The 17,500-nt window shown below is 49.3% G+C and overlaps 2 protein-coding genes across 2 annotated transcripts in view; both read right to left on the minus strand.

The window, feature by feature from the left end:
* The window catches only part of TRNAU1AP (tRNA selenocysteine 1 associated protein 1), a 17,910-nt gene extending 8,452 nt beyond the window's left edge, over positions 1–9,458 (minus strand). Inside the window, exons 1-5 of the mRNA XM_082274260.1 lie at positions 9,399–9,458; positions 8,674–8,771; positions 5,487–5,586; positions 5,117–5,178; positions 777–927 (exon numbers count right to left, since the gene is read on the minus strand). Coding sequence (XP_082130386.1) covers positions 777–927; positions 5,117–5,178; positions 5,487–5,586; positions 8,674–8,771; positions 9,399–9,422 — 435 coding nt within the window. The 5' untranslated portion in view covers positions 9,423–9,458. The remainder of the gene's footprint in view (positions 1–776; positions 928–5,116; positions 5,179–5,486; positions 5,587–8,673; positions 8,772–9,398) is intronic.
* A 1,372-nt stretch (positions 9,459–10,830) lies between these two features.
* LOC309568702 (chymotrypsin inhibitor-like) overlaps positions 10,831–17,500 on the minus strand; it is a gene marked incomplete at its 3' end in the record, with an annotated part of 9,204 nt that continues 2,534 nt past the window's right edge. The window contains exons 3-4 of the mRNA XM_082274445.1: positions 13,258–13,284; positions 10,831–11,006 (exon numbers count right to left, since the gene is read on the minus strand). Of these exons, the coding sequence (XP_082130571.1) occupies positions 10,831–11,006; positions 13,258–13,284 (203 nt within the window). The remainder of the gene's footprint in view (positions 11,007–13,257; positions 13,285–17,500) is intronic.

Raw genomic sequence — 17,500 nt, forward strand, 5'->3', positions numbered from 1 at the left:
GGCCAATCTGTATTCTGCTACATATTTTTGGAAAAAAAAAAACATCGCAATAAGCTTATTTTGATTTGTTTGTGAAAAATGTATCGCCTCTACAAACTAGGGGAAAGATTTGTCATTTTTATTTTTACTAGTAATGGCAGTGATTTTTTTAGCAGGACTGCGACATTGCGGCGGACAGATCGGATCCCTAACTGACATTTTTGACCCTTTTGGGGGGACCAGTGACATTACTGCAGTAATCAGTGCTAAAAACATGCACTGTCACTGTAATAATGACACTGGCAGGGAAGGGGTTAACCTAGGGGTGATCAAAGGGTTATGTGTGAGCCTAGGGGAGTGTTTACTAACTGTGGGGGGGCGTGGCTTGTGAAATGATCATAGAGACCTGTGTTCCTATATAGAAGGATCACATGGGCTCTGTGATCATTTCAGATAGAAGAACAGTCAGATGTGTTTACAACAGCTGACCGTCCTTCTCTCTCAGCGGTGAGCGATCGAGGGTGCCCGGCGGTAATCATGGCCGCTGGCCCCGTGCATTGCCATCCCTGCTGCCTAGTGGGGGCGGGAGCGCGAATGTCAGCGGCGATCGAACTCCCTCCAGCCCCACGCGCGCGACTGACTACGACTGTGGGGGGTGGTCAGCAAGTGGTTAAAGCCAGCTGAATTAGACAGCCAGGCCACCCGCATTTTGATTAAGGGTCAGTAATGGCAACCTACATGAATTGATAACAGGTCTCCTTTAATACCAAAGACCCCGCACTGTCACCGTTACATACCTGCCAGGCGTTGGAGGTGTAGCCGTACTGCTGATAGCTGTAAGCGTTGCCTTTAGGGTCATACTTCCAGTTGGAAAGCATTTGCTGAAACTGTTGGGTGTAGTAGTTGAAGGCCTGGACGTACTCTGCCGCCGGGTTCCTTACTGGCGTGCTGAAAAACGACAAGAGGAAAAGACTCAGATGTCCAATACTTAACCCCTTCTGGACCGGAAGATTTGCCTCCTTAATGATCAGGCCATATTGTGCGATTCAGCACTGCGTTACTTTAACGGACAATTGCGCGGTCGTGTGAAAACTGTACCTAAATAAAATTGATGTCTCTTTTTTCCTCACAAATAGAGCTTTCTTTTGGTGGTATTTGATCACCTCTGCGATTTTTATTTTTTTATGCTCTAAATAAAAAAAAAAAAAAAAAAAAAGAAGAAGAAGGAGCAACAATTCTGGAAAAAAATGTTTTTTTTTTTTGATTTTTACATTTTGGAGGGGGGGGGGGGAGATGTTATATAGCAGAAATTGAATTTTTTTTTTTTTTTCCTAACATTTTAGGTAAATTTGTTTTCTGCTACATATTTTTGGGGGAAAAAAAAAAAAAAAAAAAGAAAGAGAAGAGAAAAAAAAAAAAAAAAAAAAAAAAAAAAGGAAAGAAAGAAAGAAAAAAGGAGCAATAATTCTGAAAATTTTTTTTGGATTTTTACATTTTTTTCGGGGGGGGGGGGGGGATGTTATATAGCAGAAATTTAATTTTTTTTTTTTTTCTAACATTTTAGGTAAATTTGTTTTCTGCTACATATTTTTGGGGGGGAAAAAAAAGAAAGAAAGAGAAAAAAAAAATAAAAAATCGCAATAAGGGTATTTTGATTGGTTTGAGCAAAAGTTATTGCGTTTACTAACTAAGGGAAAGATTTATGTAATTTTTATTGTTTTTTTTTTTTTACTAGTAATGGCGGCGATCTGTGATTTTTGCGACATTGCGGTGGACAGATGGGACCCCTAACTGACATTTTTGGGGGGGCCAGTGACATTACTACAGTAATCAGTGCAAAAAAAATACACTGTTACTGCACTAATAACATCGGCAAGGAAGGGGTTAACACCAGGGCTGATCAAGGGGTTAAATGTGAGCCTAGGGGAGTGATTCTAACTGTGTAGGGGCGTGGCTTGTGAAATGATCAGAGACCTGTGTTCCTATATAGAAGGATCACAGGCGCTCTGTGATCATTCCAGAGAGAAGAATGGTCAGTTGTGTTTACAACATCCGACCGTTCTTCTCTCTCAGCGGGGAGCGATCGCGGGTGTCAGGCGGCAATCAGAGGTGCCAGCCCCGTGCATCGGCTTCCCCGCTGCCGAGTGGGGGCGGGAGCGCGCTGCTGGTGGCACAAGCTCGCCCCCTAGCTGCAGGCGCGTGACCGACGTAGGTCTACATCAGTTTGCGCAGGAGGGCCAGCCTGCTGCAGTATAAAGGCGGCAGGCGGTTCAGAAGAGGTTAAAAAGCTGACAAAAGTAACTCGTTTTCAACCAAAAAGCAATAAGGCTCCTAAAAATCCCCTAGCAGTGCAGAAAGGCAGCGCTGTTTGAAGCGGCTCAATTCTTGACATGTCTGGGGTGCCAATAAACTCCCACGCACACACATGGGAGCTTCGCTGTCCCGGGGCGACCAATCAAGATGCCGAACCTGGAAAAAGATCAGAAGTATATGAAAGCAGCCGCTCACAGACGCTGCCCCTCTGGAGGGGGTGGGTAGGTTAGTACAGGCGGTCCCCAGGTTACAAACTACTCCTACTGGGTCTGGGATTAAAAGTAGCATTCCAAGCTTTGCAGTGGAAAAACTTCCTTACAGGATGTCTCCAACTTACAAGCCGACCTCAATCCACTGTTTTATTGGGCAACTATGTGGCAAATGAGGTTTAATGTTGATAAATGTAAAGTTATGCACTTGGGGGCTAAGAATATGCAGGCATCATACATACTAGGGGGGAGTAGAACTGGGGGAAGCCCATAGCGGAGAAGCGTCTGGGGGAAGCCCATAGCGGAGAAGCGTCTGGGGGAAGCCCATAGCGGAGAAGCGTCTGGGGGAAGCCCATAGCGGAGAAGCGTCTGGGGGAAGCCCATAGCGGAGAAGCGTCTGGGGGAAGCCCATAGCGGAGAAGCGTCTGGGGGAAGCCCATAGCGGAGAAGCGTCTGGGGGAAGCCCATAGCGGAGAAGCGTCTGGGGGAAGCCCATAGCGGAGAAGCATCTGGGGGAAGCCCATAGCGGAGAAGCATCTGGGGGAAGCCCATAGCGGAGAAGCATCTGGGGGAAGCCCATAGCGGAGAAGCATCTGGGGGAAGCCCATAGCGGAGAAGCATCTGGGGGAGTCCATAGCGGAGAAGGATCTGGGGGAATCCATAGCGGAGAAGGATCTGGGGGAATCCATAGCGGAGAAGGATCTGGGGGAGTCCATAGCGGAGAAGGATCTGGGGGAGTCCATAGCGGAGAAGGATCTGGGGGAGTCCATAGCGGAGAAGGATCTGGGGGAGTCCATAGCGGAGAAGGATCTGGGGGAGTCCATAGCGGAGAAGGATCTGGGTGTTCTGGGTAGATCCTAAGCTTAATAATAGCATGCAATGCCAAGCTGATGTTTCCAAAGCAGGCAAAGTCTTTTCTAGTATTAGGAGAGGCATGGACTCCAGAGAGAGATATATATCATTTTGCCCCTGTACAGATCATTAGTGAGACCTCATCTGGAATATGCAGTTCAGTTTTGGGCTCCAGTTCTTAAAAAGGATATCAGGAAACTGGAGAAAGTGCAGAGAAGGGCAACCAAACTGATAAGAGGCATGGAGGAGCTCAGCTATGAGAAAAGATTAGAGGAGCTGAATTTATTTTCTATTGAAAAGTGGAGATTAAGGGGGGATATGATCCCCATGTATAAATACATAAGGGGGGGGGATACGATCCCCATGTATAAATACATAAGGGGGGGATACGATCCCATGTATAAATACATAAGGGGGGATACGATCCCCGTGTATAAATACATAAGGGGGGGGATACGATCCCCGTGTATAAATACATAAGGGGGGGGATACGATCCCCGTGTATAAATACATAAGGGGGGATATGATCTCCATGTACAAATACATAAGGGGGGATATGATCTCCATGTACAAATACATAAGGGGGGATATGATCTCCATGTACAAATACATAAGGGGGGATAGGATCGCCATGTACAAATACATAAGGGGGGATATGATCGCCATGTATAATACATAAGGGGGGATATGATCATCATGTATAATACATAAGGGGGGGGGATATGATCATCATGTATAAATACATAAGGGGGGATATGATCTCCATGTATAAATACATAAGGGGGGATATGATCTCCATGTATAAATACATAAGGGGGGATATGATCTCCATGTATAAATACATAAGGGGGGATATGATCTCCATGTATAAATACATAAGGGGGGATATGATCTCCATGTATAAATACATAAGGGGGGATATGATCTCCATGTATAAATACATAAGGGGGATATGATCTCCATGTATAAATACATAAGGGGGGATATGATCTCCATGTATAAATACATAAGGGGGGATATGATCTCCATGTATAAATACATAAGGGGGGATATGATCAACATGTATAAATACATAAGGGGTGGGATATGATCTCCATGTATAAATACATAAGGGGGGATATGATCTCCATGTATAAATACATAAGGGGTGGGATATGATCTCCATGTATAAATACATAAGGGAGGGATATGATCTCCATGTATAAATACATAAGGGGGATATGATCTCCATGTATAAATACATAAGGGGGGGGGGATATGATCTCCATGTATAAATACATAAGGGGTGGGATATGATCTCCATGTATAATTACATAAGGGGGGATATGATCTCCATGTATAAATACATAAGGGAGGGATATGATCTCCATGTATAAATACATAAGGGGGATATGATCTCCATGTATAAATACATAAGGGAGGGATATGATCTCCATGTATAAATACATAAGGGGGATATGATCTCCATGTATATTACATAAGGGGGGATATGATCTCCATGTATAAATACTTTTTTTTTTTTTTTCCATTGAATAGGTTTTGTAGCAGAAAGTAAAAAATAATATAGATATTTTTTTTTAATTTTCGGTCTTTTTTCATTTATATAACAAAAGATAAAAGATCCAGTGGTGATCAAATACCACCAAAAAAGAAAAAAAAAAAAAGATATAAAATTACACGCAATTACCACTTAAAGTAGCGCAGTGCTAAAGAGAAAAAAAAAAAAAGAGGGTAAATGAACCCACAATGGAATGACACCGTACCTGGGGCTGGGATCAGCTGCCGGCTTCGTGTAAAGTGCGTGTTTCAGCTTGAACCTCTTGGGCTGTAAAATTGCAAAAAGACAGAAAAGGTCATCTGAAAGCGACTTGTGTCAATGTAACAATAGTATAAAAAAAGATGAAAATCTGAAACATTAAAAAAAAAAAAAAAAAAAAAAAAAAAGGCCAAACCAAGCAGGTCTGACCAAAGGGAAGAAAACACGCACTCACAGGATCGCCAACAAAGGGAAGAAAACACACACTCACAGGATTGCTACAAAGGGAAGAAAACACGCACTCACAGGTTCGCCAACAAGGGAAGAAAACACGCACTCACAGGATCGCCAACAAAGGGAAGAAAACAGGCACTCACAGGATTGGTTCCAGAGATCGCCTTCCCGTTGATGTTTATCAGAGATCGGGCCGCCGAATCTTGGTCGGAGAATTCAACAAAACAGTAACCAGCCAGAGCCCTGCAGGAGAGAAAATCCACATCCGAATCCAGGCTGTCATTGTGTCCTTTCATACTGAAACCTTTTTTTTTTTTTTTTTAAGCGAGGGCGGGGCCCTTGCACCTCTCCTGCAGCTGTGCCCCCCCCACCTCTTGTTTCCACTCCCACCTTGTCTCAGCAGTTGGCAGTAGAGTGGAGGACTGAACTTTTGCGCTTCTGCAACTGCGGAGAGGTGTGTCTATGCCACTTCCCCCCGCCCTCCCCATCTAAGCCACGTGTGTCAAACACAAGGCCTGTGGGCCGAATGCAGCCCTCCAGACCATTTCATGTGGCTTTCCCACCTCTCCTGTAGCTCCCCCGAATCTTTGTTCCTACCCAGCTCTATCCCCAGCTTCTTCCAGAGAGCAGCACAAGGTAAAGAGGGTGAATTGTGATGTAAGGGAAGGGAAGAGGAGAGACGGGGGGGGGGGGGGAGAGAGACAGAGGGGGGGGGGGGAGGAGGAGGAGAGACAGAGGGGGGGGGAAGAGACAGAGGGGGGGGGAAGAGACAGAGGGGGGGGGAAGAGACAGAGGGGGGGGGAGGGGAGAGACAGAGGGGGGGGGGAGGAGGAGGAGAGACAGAGGGGGGGGGAGGAGGAGGAGACAGAGGGGGGGGGAGGAGGAGGAGAGACAGAGGGGGGGGGAGGAGGAGGAGAGACAGAGGGGGGGGGAGGAGGAGGAGAGACAGAGGGGGGGGAGGAGGAGGAGAGACAGAGGGGGGGGAGGAGAGGAGAGACAGAGGGGGGGGAGGAGGAGGAGAGACAGAGGGGGGGGGAGGAGGAGGAGAGACAGAGGGGGGGGGAGGAGGAGGAGAGACAGAGGGGGGGAGGAGGAGGAGAGACAGAGGGGGGGAGGAGGAGGAGGAGAGACAGAGGGGGGGGGGAGGAGGAGGGAGGAGAGACAGAGGGGGGGGGGGGAGGAGGAGGAGGAGAGACAGAGGGGGGGGGAGGAGGAGGAGGAGAGACAGAGGGGGGGGGGAGGAGGAGGAGGAGAGACAGAGGGGGGGGAGGAGGAGGAGGAGGAGAGACAGAGGGGGGGGGAGGAGGAGGAGGAGAGACAGAGGGGGGGGGGGGGAGGAGGAGGAGAGACAGAGGGGGGGGGGAGGAGGAGGAGGAGAGACAGAGGGGGGGGGAGGAGGAGAGGAGGAGAGACAGAGGGGGGGGGGGAGGAGGAGGAGGAGAGACAGAGGGGGGGGAGGAGGAGGAGAGACAGAGGGGGGGGGGAGGAGGAGAGACAGAGGGGGGGGGGAGGAGGAGGAGGAGAGACAGAGGGGGGGGGGGAGGAGGAGGAGGAGAGACAGGGGGGGGAGGAGGAGAGAGACAGAGGGGGGGGGGGAGAGGAGGAGGAGAGACAGAGGGGGGGGGGAGGAGGAGGAGAGACAGAGGGGGGGGAGGAGGAGGAGAGACAGAGGGGGGGGGGAGGAGGAGGAGAGACAGAGGGGGGGGGGGGAGGAGGAGGAGAGACAGAGGGGGGGGGGAAGAGACAGAGGGGGGGGGGAAGAGACAGAGGGGGGGGGGAAAGAGACAGAGGGGGGGGGGGGAAGAGACAGAGGGGGGGGGGGGAAGAGACAGAGGGGGGGGGGGAAGAGACAGAGGGGGGGGGGGGAAGAGACAGAGGGGGGGGGGGGGAAGAGACAGAGGGGGGGGGGAAGAGACAGAGGGGGGGGAGGAGAGAGACAGAGGGGGGGGGGAGGAGGAGAGACAGAGGGGGGGGGGAGGAGGAGAGACAGAGGGGGGGGAGGAGGAGAACAGAGGGGGGGGGGAGGAGGAGAGACAGAGGGGGGGGGGGAGGAGGAGAGACAGAGGGGGGGGGGGGAAAGACAGAGGGGGGGGGGGGAAAGACAGAGGGGGGGGGGGGGAAAGACAGAGGGAGGGGGGGGGGGAAAGACAGAGGGGGGGGGGAAAGACAGAGGGGGGGGGGGGAAAGACAGAGGGGGGGGGGGAAAGACAGAGGGGGGGGGGAAAGACAGAGGGGGGGGGAAAGACAGAGGGGGGGGGGGAAAGACAGAGGGGGGGGGGGGGAAGACAGGGGGGGGGGGGAAGACAGAGGGGGGGGAAGAGACAGAGGGGGGGGGGGAAGAGACAGAGGGGGGGGGGGAAGAGACAGAGGGGGGGGGAAGAGACAGAGGGGGGGGGGGAAGAGACAGAGGGGGGGGGGAAGAGACAGAGGGGGGGGGAAGAGACAGAGGGGGGGGAAGAGACAGAGGGGGGGGGAGAGACAGAGGGGGGGGGGGAGACAGAGGGGGGGGAGAGACAGAGGGGGGGAGAGACAGAGGGGGAGGGGGGGGCGAGAGACAGAGGGGGGGGGCGAGAGACAGAGGGGGGGGGCGAGAGACAGAGGGGGGGGGGGCGAGAGACAGAGGGGGGGGGGCGAGAGACAGAGGGGGGGGGGGGCGAGAGACAGAGGGGGGGGGCGAGAGACAGAGGGGGGGGGGGGCGAGAGACAGAGGGGGGGGGGGCGAGAGACAGAGGGGGGGGGGCGAGAGACAGGGGGGGGGGGCGAGAGACAGGGGGGGGGGAGAGACAGAGGGGGGGGGGGGAGAGACAGGGGGGGGGGAGAGACAGGGGGGGGGGAAAGACAGAGGGGGGGGAAAGACAGAGGGGGGGGGGAAAGACAGAGGGGGGGGGGGAAAGACAGAGGGGGGGGGAGAGACAGAGGGGGGGGGGGGGAAGAGACAGAGGGGGGGGGGGGGGAAGAGACAGAGGGGGGGGGGGAAGAGACAGAGGGGGGGGAAATGGAGAGGGGGGAGAGAGACGGAGGGGGAGAGGGGAGAGACGGAGGGGGGAGGGGGAGAGACGGAGGGGGGAGGGGGAGAGACGGAGGGGGGGAGGGAGAGAGACGGAGGGGGGGAGGGAGAGAGACGGAGGGGGGGAGGGAGAGAGACGGAGGGGGGGAAACGGGGGGGAGAGACGGAGAGACGGGGGAGAGACGGAGGAGGGGGGGGGAGAGACGGAGGGGGGGGGCGGAGAAACACCCGACGTCCCCCAGTGATGACTACAGCGACCTGTAAAAATAAATGCTGGGATCTCAAAGCTGCGGAGAATCCCGGCTGCTGCCAGAATCGCTCACCCTGTGAATCGGTTGCGTATGATCTTCACGTTGCGCACCGTCTCCCCCATGGCCTGGAAGGCCTGCGTGATGAATGCTTCGTTCATCGACTCATCGATCTGTAGAGGAGAAAACACAAGAGATCATCAGACAGGAGGTGATGACATCATCATGCGCAAAAAGGTCGGTTGCAAAAGGACGCCTACGTCGTCGGGCGCAAAAATGACGGCCGCATCATGGGGCACAAAAATGACAGACGCATCGGCGGGCGCAATAAGGACGGACGCAGCGCGGGGCGCAAAAAAGGACGGCCGTAGCGCGGAGTTCATATTATAAATGGGGTGTGCATTGTACTGTACTTTCCCCTCTTTGTCCCATGATGGAGATTTTAGCAGAAATCTTCTATTGGGGACACTTGATCCAAGAAGAGATTTCCCTGACTTCCTGTTTTATATCCAGGAGAGGAAGAAATGGGAAATCTCCCCCATGGAGACACAGACAGACAATAAAATCCTGATTGGGGGAGGTCTGACCATTTCCAGCTCCCTCCAGGACTAAAAACAAGACCTGGACTCCATCCTCTCTCCTCATTTAGGTACAATGTTACAGATAGACATCGGTGTATCACTATGAGCGCACACAGTAACAGATCACATACAGGAGTTTATAGGGGGCCTAGGCCGCAGCAAATCCCCGGCCTCTCGTAGTGGAGTCCCGCCGATACACACAGCCCTCTCCATACTCACATCTCCCATCCACAGGCTCGCCATCTTTCCTGCTCCCTTCCCTTCCCGCTCTACCGTCCGCACCTCTCCCACCAATCCGTGATGGGCTACAGGTAGGCGGTGCACTGCGCTGCGGTAGAGGTGTATAGTGCACTGTAGGAAGGTGTCTTCGCCTACGGCGGCGGCCATTTTGCGTGAGGCTGGAGATAGACAACATTCTGGAAAGTGAAGAATTTCGCACAGCTCCCAACTGTCCCTGATTTGGAGGAAAGTCCCTCTGTCCCTCTCTCCTCCTCATTTGTCCATCATTTTGGTCTGATCTATAGAGTTTCAGACTTGTACATGGTGGCGCCCTATCAGAGCGTAGGCTTGTACATGGGAGTTTCCTATCAGAGCGTAGGCTTGTACATGGGGGTACCCTATCAGAGCGTAGGCTTGTACATGAGGGTGCCCTATCAGAGCGTAGGCTTGTACATGGGGGTACCCTATCAGAGCGTAGGCTTGTACATGGGGGTACCCTATCAGAGCGTAGGCTTGTACATGGGGGTACCCTATCAGAGCCTAGGCTTGTACATGAGGGTGCCCTATCAGAGCGTAGGCTTGTACATGGGGGTACCCTATCAGAGCGTAGGCTTGTACATGGGGGTACCCTATCAGAGCCTAGGCTTGTACATGAGGGTGCCCTATCAGAGCGTAGGCTTGTACATGGGGGTACCCTATCAGAGCGTAGGCTTGTACATGGGGGTACCCTATCAGAGCGTAGGCTTGTACATGGGGGTACCCTATCAGAGCCTAGGCTTGTACATGAGGGTGCCCTATCAGAGCGTAGGCTTGTACATGGGGGTACCCTATCAGAGCGTAGGCTTGTACATGGGGGTGCCCTATCTGAGTGTAGACTGGCACATGGGGGTACCCTATCAGAGTGTAGACTGGTACATGGGGGTACCCTATCAGAGCGTAGGCTTGTACATGGGGGTACCCTATCAGAGCGTAGGCTTGTACATGGGGGTGCCCTATGAGAGTGTAGACTGGTACATGGGGGTACCCTATCAGAGCGTAGGCTTGTACATGGGGGTACCCTATCAGAGCGTAGGCTTGTACATGGGGGTGCCCTATGAGAGTGTAGACTGGTACATGGTAGTGCCCTATCAGAGCGTAGGCTTGTACATGGGATGTTCACACCCCCGCCCCATACAAGTCTGCATTGTGATCAACCAGCTCATAGATTTGAATACTCAGCTGAAACATGCTGCATGTTTATTCTGTGATTGCTTCTACACAATGACTGTCCCCTGGTTGAATGGGAACTCTATAGGATCCTGACCACATAACAGGCATACAATTCTAGGAAACAGACAGGAGATACAACTTATTTATGCTATTTTATTTTCATTCACATGTCACATGGGGGGGAAACTTTCTCCCATTCATGAATGATCGTCATGCAAACGATTTAGCTGCATTCCTCGGGGTGGACGCAGGTGCCGGCACTGTTGCGCTGTAATCCATTCGCACAGTCGCAGCCGATGAAACATTTGCGATTGCACGGGACGGGCACATCCCCGGTTTTGCATGTAGTCAGACATTTGCTGCCGCACGCAACAAATTCTTCATTCTCCGGACAGCCTTCTGTAATACAAAGAAAGACACTGATAGACCCAGCCGGAACAAAGAACCATTACCGCCCCCCCCAGTGTTCAAACTTAAAATAGAACTAAAGGCAAAACTTTTCTTTTTTTCTTTTTTGGATAGAGTAAGAGTTTTTTTTTTTTCCATCTGTGTCCCATTGGGGAGATTTCCCTTCACTTCCTGTCCTGTAGTCAAAACAGGAAGTGAGAGGAAATCCCTCCAAAGTGTTTATCGCAAGCACTAGTGTCCCCATTGCAAGATTTCCCCTCTATTCCTGTTTTGGTGACAACCCAAAAAATTTTGGATTTTCTTTTACTTTCACTTTCGATAAAAACAATAAACAGGGCAACTAGACAGGGTGAAATGGGGGGGGGGCACAGTTTCAGTTTTGGATAGAGTGGAGAGGTAATAGAACCCCTGTTAGGTGTTTATTGCAGTCTGTGCCCCCATTAGGGAGATTCACTGAAAGTAAAAGAAAATCTAAAAATGTGGGTTGTCACCAGAACAGGAATAGAGGGATATTCTTCTGATGGGGACACTGAATGGGTGCTATCTAGGATTGCTTACACCTAAGTTATTGCATGGGAGTAACCCCTCTGTAAATTTTTTCCTGAGGGATTGTGGCTATTCACTGGCCCATTTTTATTTGTTTTTAAAGTATTTCACAGGTTAGATGCAATAAATGTGTCTCGGCTGGGACCACGCTCTGTTGAAGCAGATATTGGATCGTATTTTTGATGCTGTATTTAACACCAAATATGTGAATCCCGAAGAAGCCCCAAAATGGGGCGAAACGCGTTGAGCCAGAGCCTTTTGCACTTGTATCTGCACTTGCTTATCCCGGGTTGATTATCTGCTTCTGGACCGGAAGATTTCCCCCCTTAATGACCAGGCCATATTTTGGGATTCGGCACTGCGTTACTTTAACGGACAATTGCGCAGTCGTGCGAGGATGTACCTAAATAAAATTGATGTCCTTTTTTGCCCCACAAACAGAGCTTTCTTTTGGTGGTATTTGATCACCTGTGCGGTTTTTATTTTTTGCGCTATAAACAAAAAAAAAAACGTCAATCTGTCCGCCGCAATGTCGCAGTCCCGCTAAAAATCGCTGATCGCCGCTATTACTAGTGAAAAAAAAAAACCAAACAATAAAAATAACATTGGCCACTAGATGGCATTTGTGATAACAGCAAATACTTATTTACTATGATCATCGGCTCCATCTAGTGGGCATAATGTTGAATTTTCCTCATTCACTTGATTCTGTATAATAAACATTTGACCTGAGGAGAAAATAGGCTAATAACACTAGATTTTGCTTGGCACAGAATGAATGTATATGAAGTTTCACAGGATGTAAAGCTCTTCTAACATTTTTATATGAATACACAGCTTAGGTTCTAAGCCAGCTCACCCTAACTCTTGAGCACATTGTCCTGGTGTAGCCCCATGTTCAGTCCCATCCAATCTACCCCAAAAGATTGTGACCTGAGAGACCACCCATTAATATCCGCAACTGAAATACCTGTAAAGGGAACCTGTCACTCTTTACTTGTATGGTCACAGGCAGGACTGCCGATAAGGCAGTACAGCTGGCCCTCCTGTACTGGGCCCGGGCTCCATCAGTTCAAAAGGGGGGCCCGGGCACCTGCTGAGCAGGAGGGCCAGCTGTACTGTCTTATTGCAGACACCGATCCTCTTCTGCCTCCCCCTTCAGTGCTGCCAGCTTCTCCTCCTCTTTCTCCCGACAGCAGCACTGTGCAGGGGGATTGGTCACGACCCCTTCCATTTTCTGTCCAGACCCCCCTGTGTTCTGCTTTCTCCCACAGCACCGCCGGCTTCCCTCCTCTCCTCTACCGCCGGCAGCTGCTATGGGCACACAGGGGGATGTTTCAGGAGAAGGGATCGGTAAATATGTCATTTACTGGCCCCTTCCTTTTCTGAATGAACGCAGTGAGCAATCTCTACCAATCACTCCTGTGTTCATTCATCACGGAAGCATAGTAAACTATGTTTACTATGCTTCAGTTTGGGAATGAGCAGGATGCCTCAGAGCACTTCCTGTTTATTCATCTGTGCCGCTGAGGCTGCAAAGAAAGGAAATGATAAATGATAAATAATAGATAAATCTATGTCCTGGGGGGGGGGGATGGTAAGGTAGGCTGTATGGGGCCCCGTGATTTCTAACAGCAGCCCAGCATAGTATGCACAGCTGTCACATAGTTTAATAATGACCAAATAGTAATTTTACCGGGTGGTGGAGCTGGACCACTTGAAGCTGTTGGAAGGAAAAACAAAATAAAAATTAAAATATATCATTGCGCAATGCACAGAGCAATCAGCAAGATCAATAACCCACAACGTCCAATCAGATTTCACTTTACTAGAGCTGGAGCTGTTTATTAATTCCTATTTGCGGCTATGGGTCATCACCAATACCAAGGTTCTTTTTAGTGTGCAGTCAAATCTTTTGGGCCTCGTTCCCACTTTGCGTAGCGGGAACGCGCACTTTGCGATTTTCACATGATTTCATATGTTGAGCATAGGGGGCAGCCTGGTCACTTGAATCGGCGTTTCTCACGCCAAAAAAACGGGGGCCTTAGACTGGTGGTATTTATTTTTTCTTCTTTATTGCACTAGCTGGTCCAGCTAAGGAGCTCTCATAATAGAATTCTGTTTATATCCAAAGATTCCCCAATTATTATTCACCACATTATATTCACAGATTTTCGAGAACTTACTTTACACTTTCCCTCGCCAACATTCACCTTTCTTTTTTATTACCTATTGGTTTTAGCTAGCAAATGGTGGAGAATGCGGGCAACTCTAGTAAGTGAATATGCCTGGATATGCCTCATCTTTATGAACAGACCACTGAGTGGCTATCTCAAGAAGTGTATTACTGTAACTTATTTTCAATAATCAATGTATAAACAATGAAAGCTGCCCTAGATTGGATATTGTGCAACATACTGCGTCCAAAACAAATGTGCGGAACTACACATCCCATGAGGCATTGTAAAACTCTGACATTCACAGACATAACTAGGCATGATGGGAATTGTAGTTCCTGAACAACTAGAGGGCCATAGTTTGGAGACCGCTGCTCTAGTCGGACCCTTTCTCTGGACTTTAGGGCTTTCTTCTAGGTTTTGTATGTGACAATATTATATCATAAGGACATGTTGCTGATCCATTTGATTTTTCTAAGTACTGTATATACTCGAGTATAAGCCGACCCGAATATAAGCCGAGGCACCTAATTTTACCACAAAAAAACTGGGAAAACATATTGACTCGAGTATAAACCTAGAGTGGGAAATGCAGCAGCTACTGGACCCAACTGGACCACCACAAGACCCAAAACAGGGGTTGCGGGCATGGTGCAGGGGCTGTGGACATGGTACAGGAGATGCAGGGCTGTGGGCATGGTACAGGAGATGGTACAGGCATGGTACAGGAGATGGTTCAGGCATGGCACAGGAGATGGTACAGGCATGGCACAGATATAGCACAGGCATGGCACAGATGGTACAGGCATGGCATAGGAGATGGTTCAGACATGGCACAGATGGTACAGGCATGGCACAGATGGTACAGGCATGGCATAGGAGATGGTTCAGGCATGGCACAGATGGTACAGGCATGGCACAGATGGTACAGGCATGGCATAGGAGATGGTTGAGACATGGCACAGATGGTACAGGCATGGCACAGATGGTACAGGCATGGCATAGGAGATGGTTCAGGCATGGCACAGATGGTACAGGCGTGGCACAGATATGGTACAGGCATGGCACAGATATGGCACAGATGGTACAGGCATGGCGCAGATGGTACAGGCATGGTATAGGAGATGCAGTGCTGCGGGCATGGTACAGGAGAGTCTCCTGTACCATGCCCGCAGCACTACATCTCCTGAGGAGATGCAGGGGCTGCAGAGGAGTCGCACTTACCTTTCCACCTTACATTTAAGAAAGGCGCCGTCTACTCTGGAATATGCGCACTGACCGGGGGAAAAGGTAAGTGAGACCGTGACTCGAGTATAAGCCGAGGGGGGCTTTTTCAGCATGAAAAAAACATGCTAAAAAAGTCGGCTTATACTCGAGTATACAGTGGGTACGGAAAGTATTCAGACCCCCTTAAATTTTTCACTCTTTGTTATATTGCAGCCATTTGCTAAAATCATTTAAGTTCATTCTTCTTCCTCATGAATGTACACATAGCACCCCATACTGACAGAAAAACACAGAATTGTTGACATTGTTGCAGATTTATTAAAAAAGAAAAACTGAAATATCACATGGTCCTAAGTATTCAGACCCTTTGCTGTGACACTCTTATATTTAACTCAGGTGCTTTCCATTTCTTCTGATCATCCTTGAGATGGTTCTACACCTTCATTTGATTCCAGCTGTGTTTGATTATACTGATTGGACTTGATTAGGAAAGCCACACACCTGTCTATATAAGACCTTCCAGATCACAATGCATGTCAGAGCAAATGAGAATCATGGGGTCAAAGGAACTGCCTGAAGAGCTCAGAGACAGAATTGTGGCAAGGCACAGATCAGGCCAAGGTTACAAAAAGATTTATGCTGCACTTAAGGTTCCTAAGAGCACAGTGGCCTCCATAATCCTCAAATGGAAGATGTTTGGGACGACCAGAACCCTTCCTAGAGCTGGCCGTCCGGCCAAACTGAGCTATCGGGGAGAAGAGCCTTGGTGAGAGAGGTAAAGAAGAACCCAAAGATCAATGTGGCTGAGCTCCAGAGATGCAGTCAGGAGATGGGAGAAAGTTGTAGAAAGTCAACCATCACTGCAGCCCTCCACCAGTCGGGGCTTTATGGCAGAGTGGCCCGACCGAAGCCTCTCCTCAGTGTAAGACACATGAAAGCCTGCATGGAGTTTGCTAAAAAACACCTGAAGGACTCCAAGATGGTGAGAAATAAGATTCTCTGGTCTGATGAGACCAAAATAGAACTTTTTGGCCTTAATTCTAAGCGGTATGTGTGGAGAAAACCAGGCACTGCTCATCACCTGTCCAATACAGTCCCAACAGTGAAGCATGGTGGTGGCAGCATCATGCTGTGGGGGTGTTTTTCAGCTGCAGGGACAGGACGACTGGTTGCAATCGAGGGAAAGATGAATGCGGCCAAGTACAGGGATATCCTGGACAAAAACCTTCTCCAGAGTGCTCTGGACCTCAGACTGGGCCGAAGGTTTACCTTCCAACAAGACAATGACCCTAAGCACACAGCTAAAATAACGAAGGAGTGGCTTCACAACAACTCCGTGACTGTTCTTAAATGGCCCAGCCAGAGCCCTGACTTAAACCCAATTGAGCATCTCTGGAGAGACCTAAAAATGGTTGTCCACCAACGTTTACCATCCAACCTGACAGAACTGGAGAGGATCTGCAAGGAGGAATGGCAGAGGATCCCCAAATCCAGGTGTGAAAGACTTGTTGCATCTTTCCCAAAAAGACTCCTGGCTGTATTAGATCAAAAGGGGGCTTCTACTAAATACTGAGCAAAGGGTCTGAATACTTAGGACCATGTGATATTTCAGTTTTTCTTTTTTAATAAATCTGCAACAATGTCAACAATTCTGTGTTTTTCTGTCAGTATGGGGTGCTATGTGTACATTCATGAGGAAGAAGAATGAACTTTAATGATTTTAGCAAATGGCTGCAATATAACAAAGAGTGAAAAATTTAAGGGGGTCTGAATACTTTCCGTACCCACTGTATATGGTATATAGTATTTTCAGGGTAGTTTAAACAAATCTAGTACTGGATAACATAGTGGTCACTACGTTCGCTTTAATTTCATTATTACGTCTATAGCCTACATTGCTGGTCGGGAGGGCAGGTGTTGTCCTGTTTGACCCCTCCACCAAATGTACAACGTTGGACTGATGTAAGGCCCATTGGTTGCTTGGTCTTTTTTTGGACTACAGCCGAACATGTTTCGTAATACAAGCTTTCAACATAGTTGAACACTTTGGCGCAGCTTCTGATACCCAAAGGTGGACTTCCATGGATTTCTATCCTACATTCCTTACCCTTAAAACATGGCATCATTGTTAATTTTTTTATTTACTGTTTATGTTGACAGAACCATTTTGCACTCTTTTATATTACGTTGTAACATTTTCCTCTAATTCTGAAAACTGAATAAAAACAATTGAAACAGACCCTGCTGACGTCAGACGTTTGCTGACGAAACACGTTGGGCGGACCTAAGACGTGACACGCCATTTCCGCTTTCCTGGAATGCAGGTGGAACGCGGAACGGCGTCCCCTGGTTTTTCTATTTGCTTGGAAACATTCGTCTTTTGTAAGTGTATTTTAAACGTTTTAATAAAGAAATAATTTGATTTACTACACTATGAGAAGCCTACCTTTCTTCCCTACCCACAATACATCGTGAGGATCTGGATTAAGAAAACGGGACGTAACCAGAGGTCCATGGAATTTTGCCTTGCTGAAT

Source organism: Pelophylax lessonae, assembly GCF_965119305.1.
Source record: "Pelophylax lessonae genome assembly, chromosome: 12".
Lineage (NCBI taxonomy): Eukaryota > Metazoa > Chordata > Amphibia > Anura > Ranidae > Pelophylax > Pelophylax lessonae.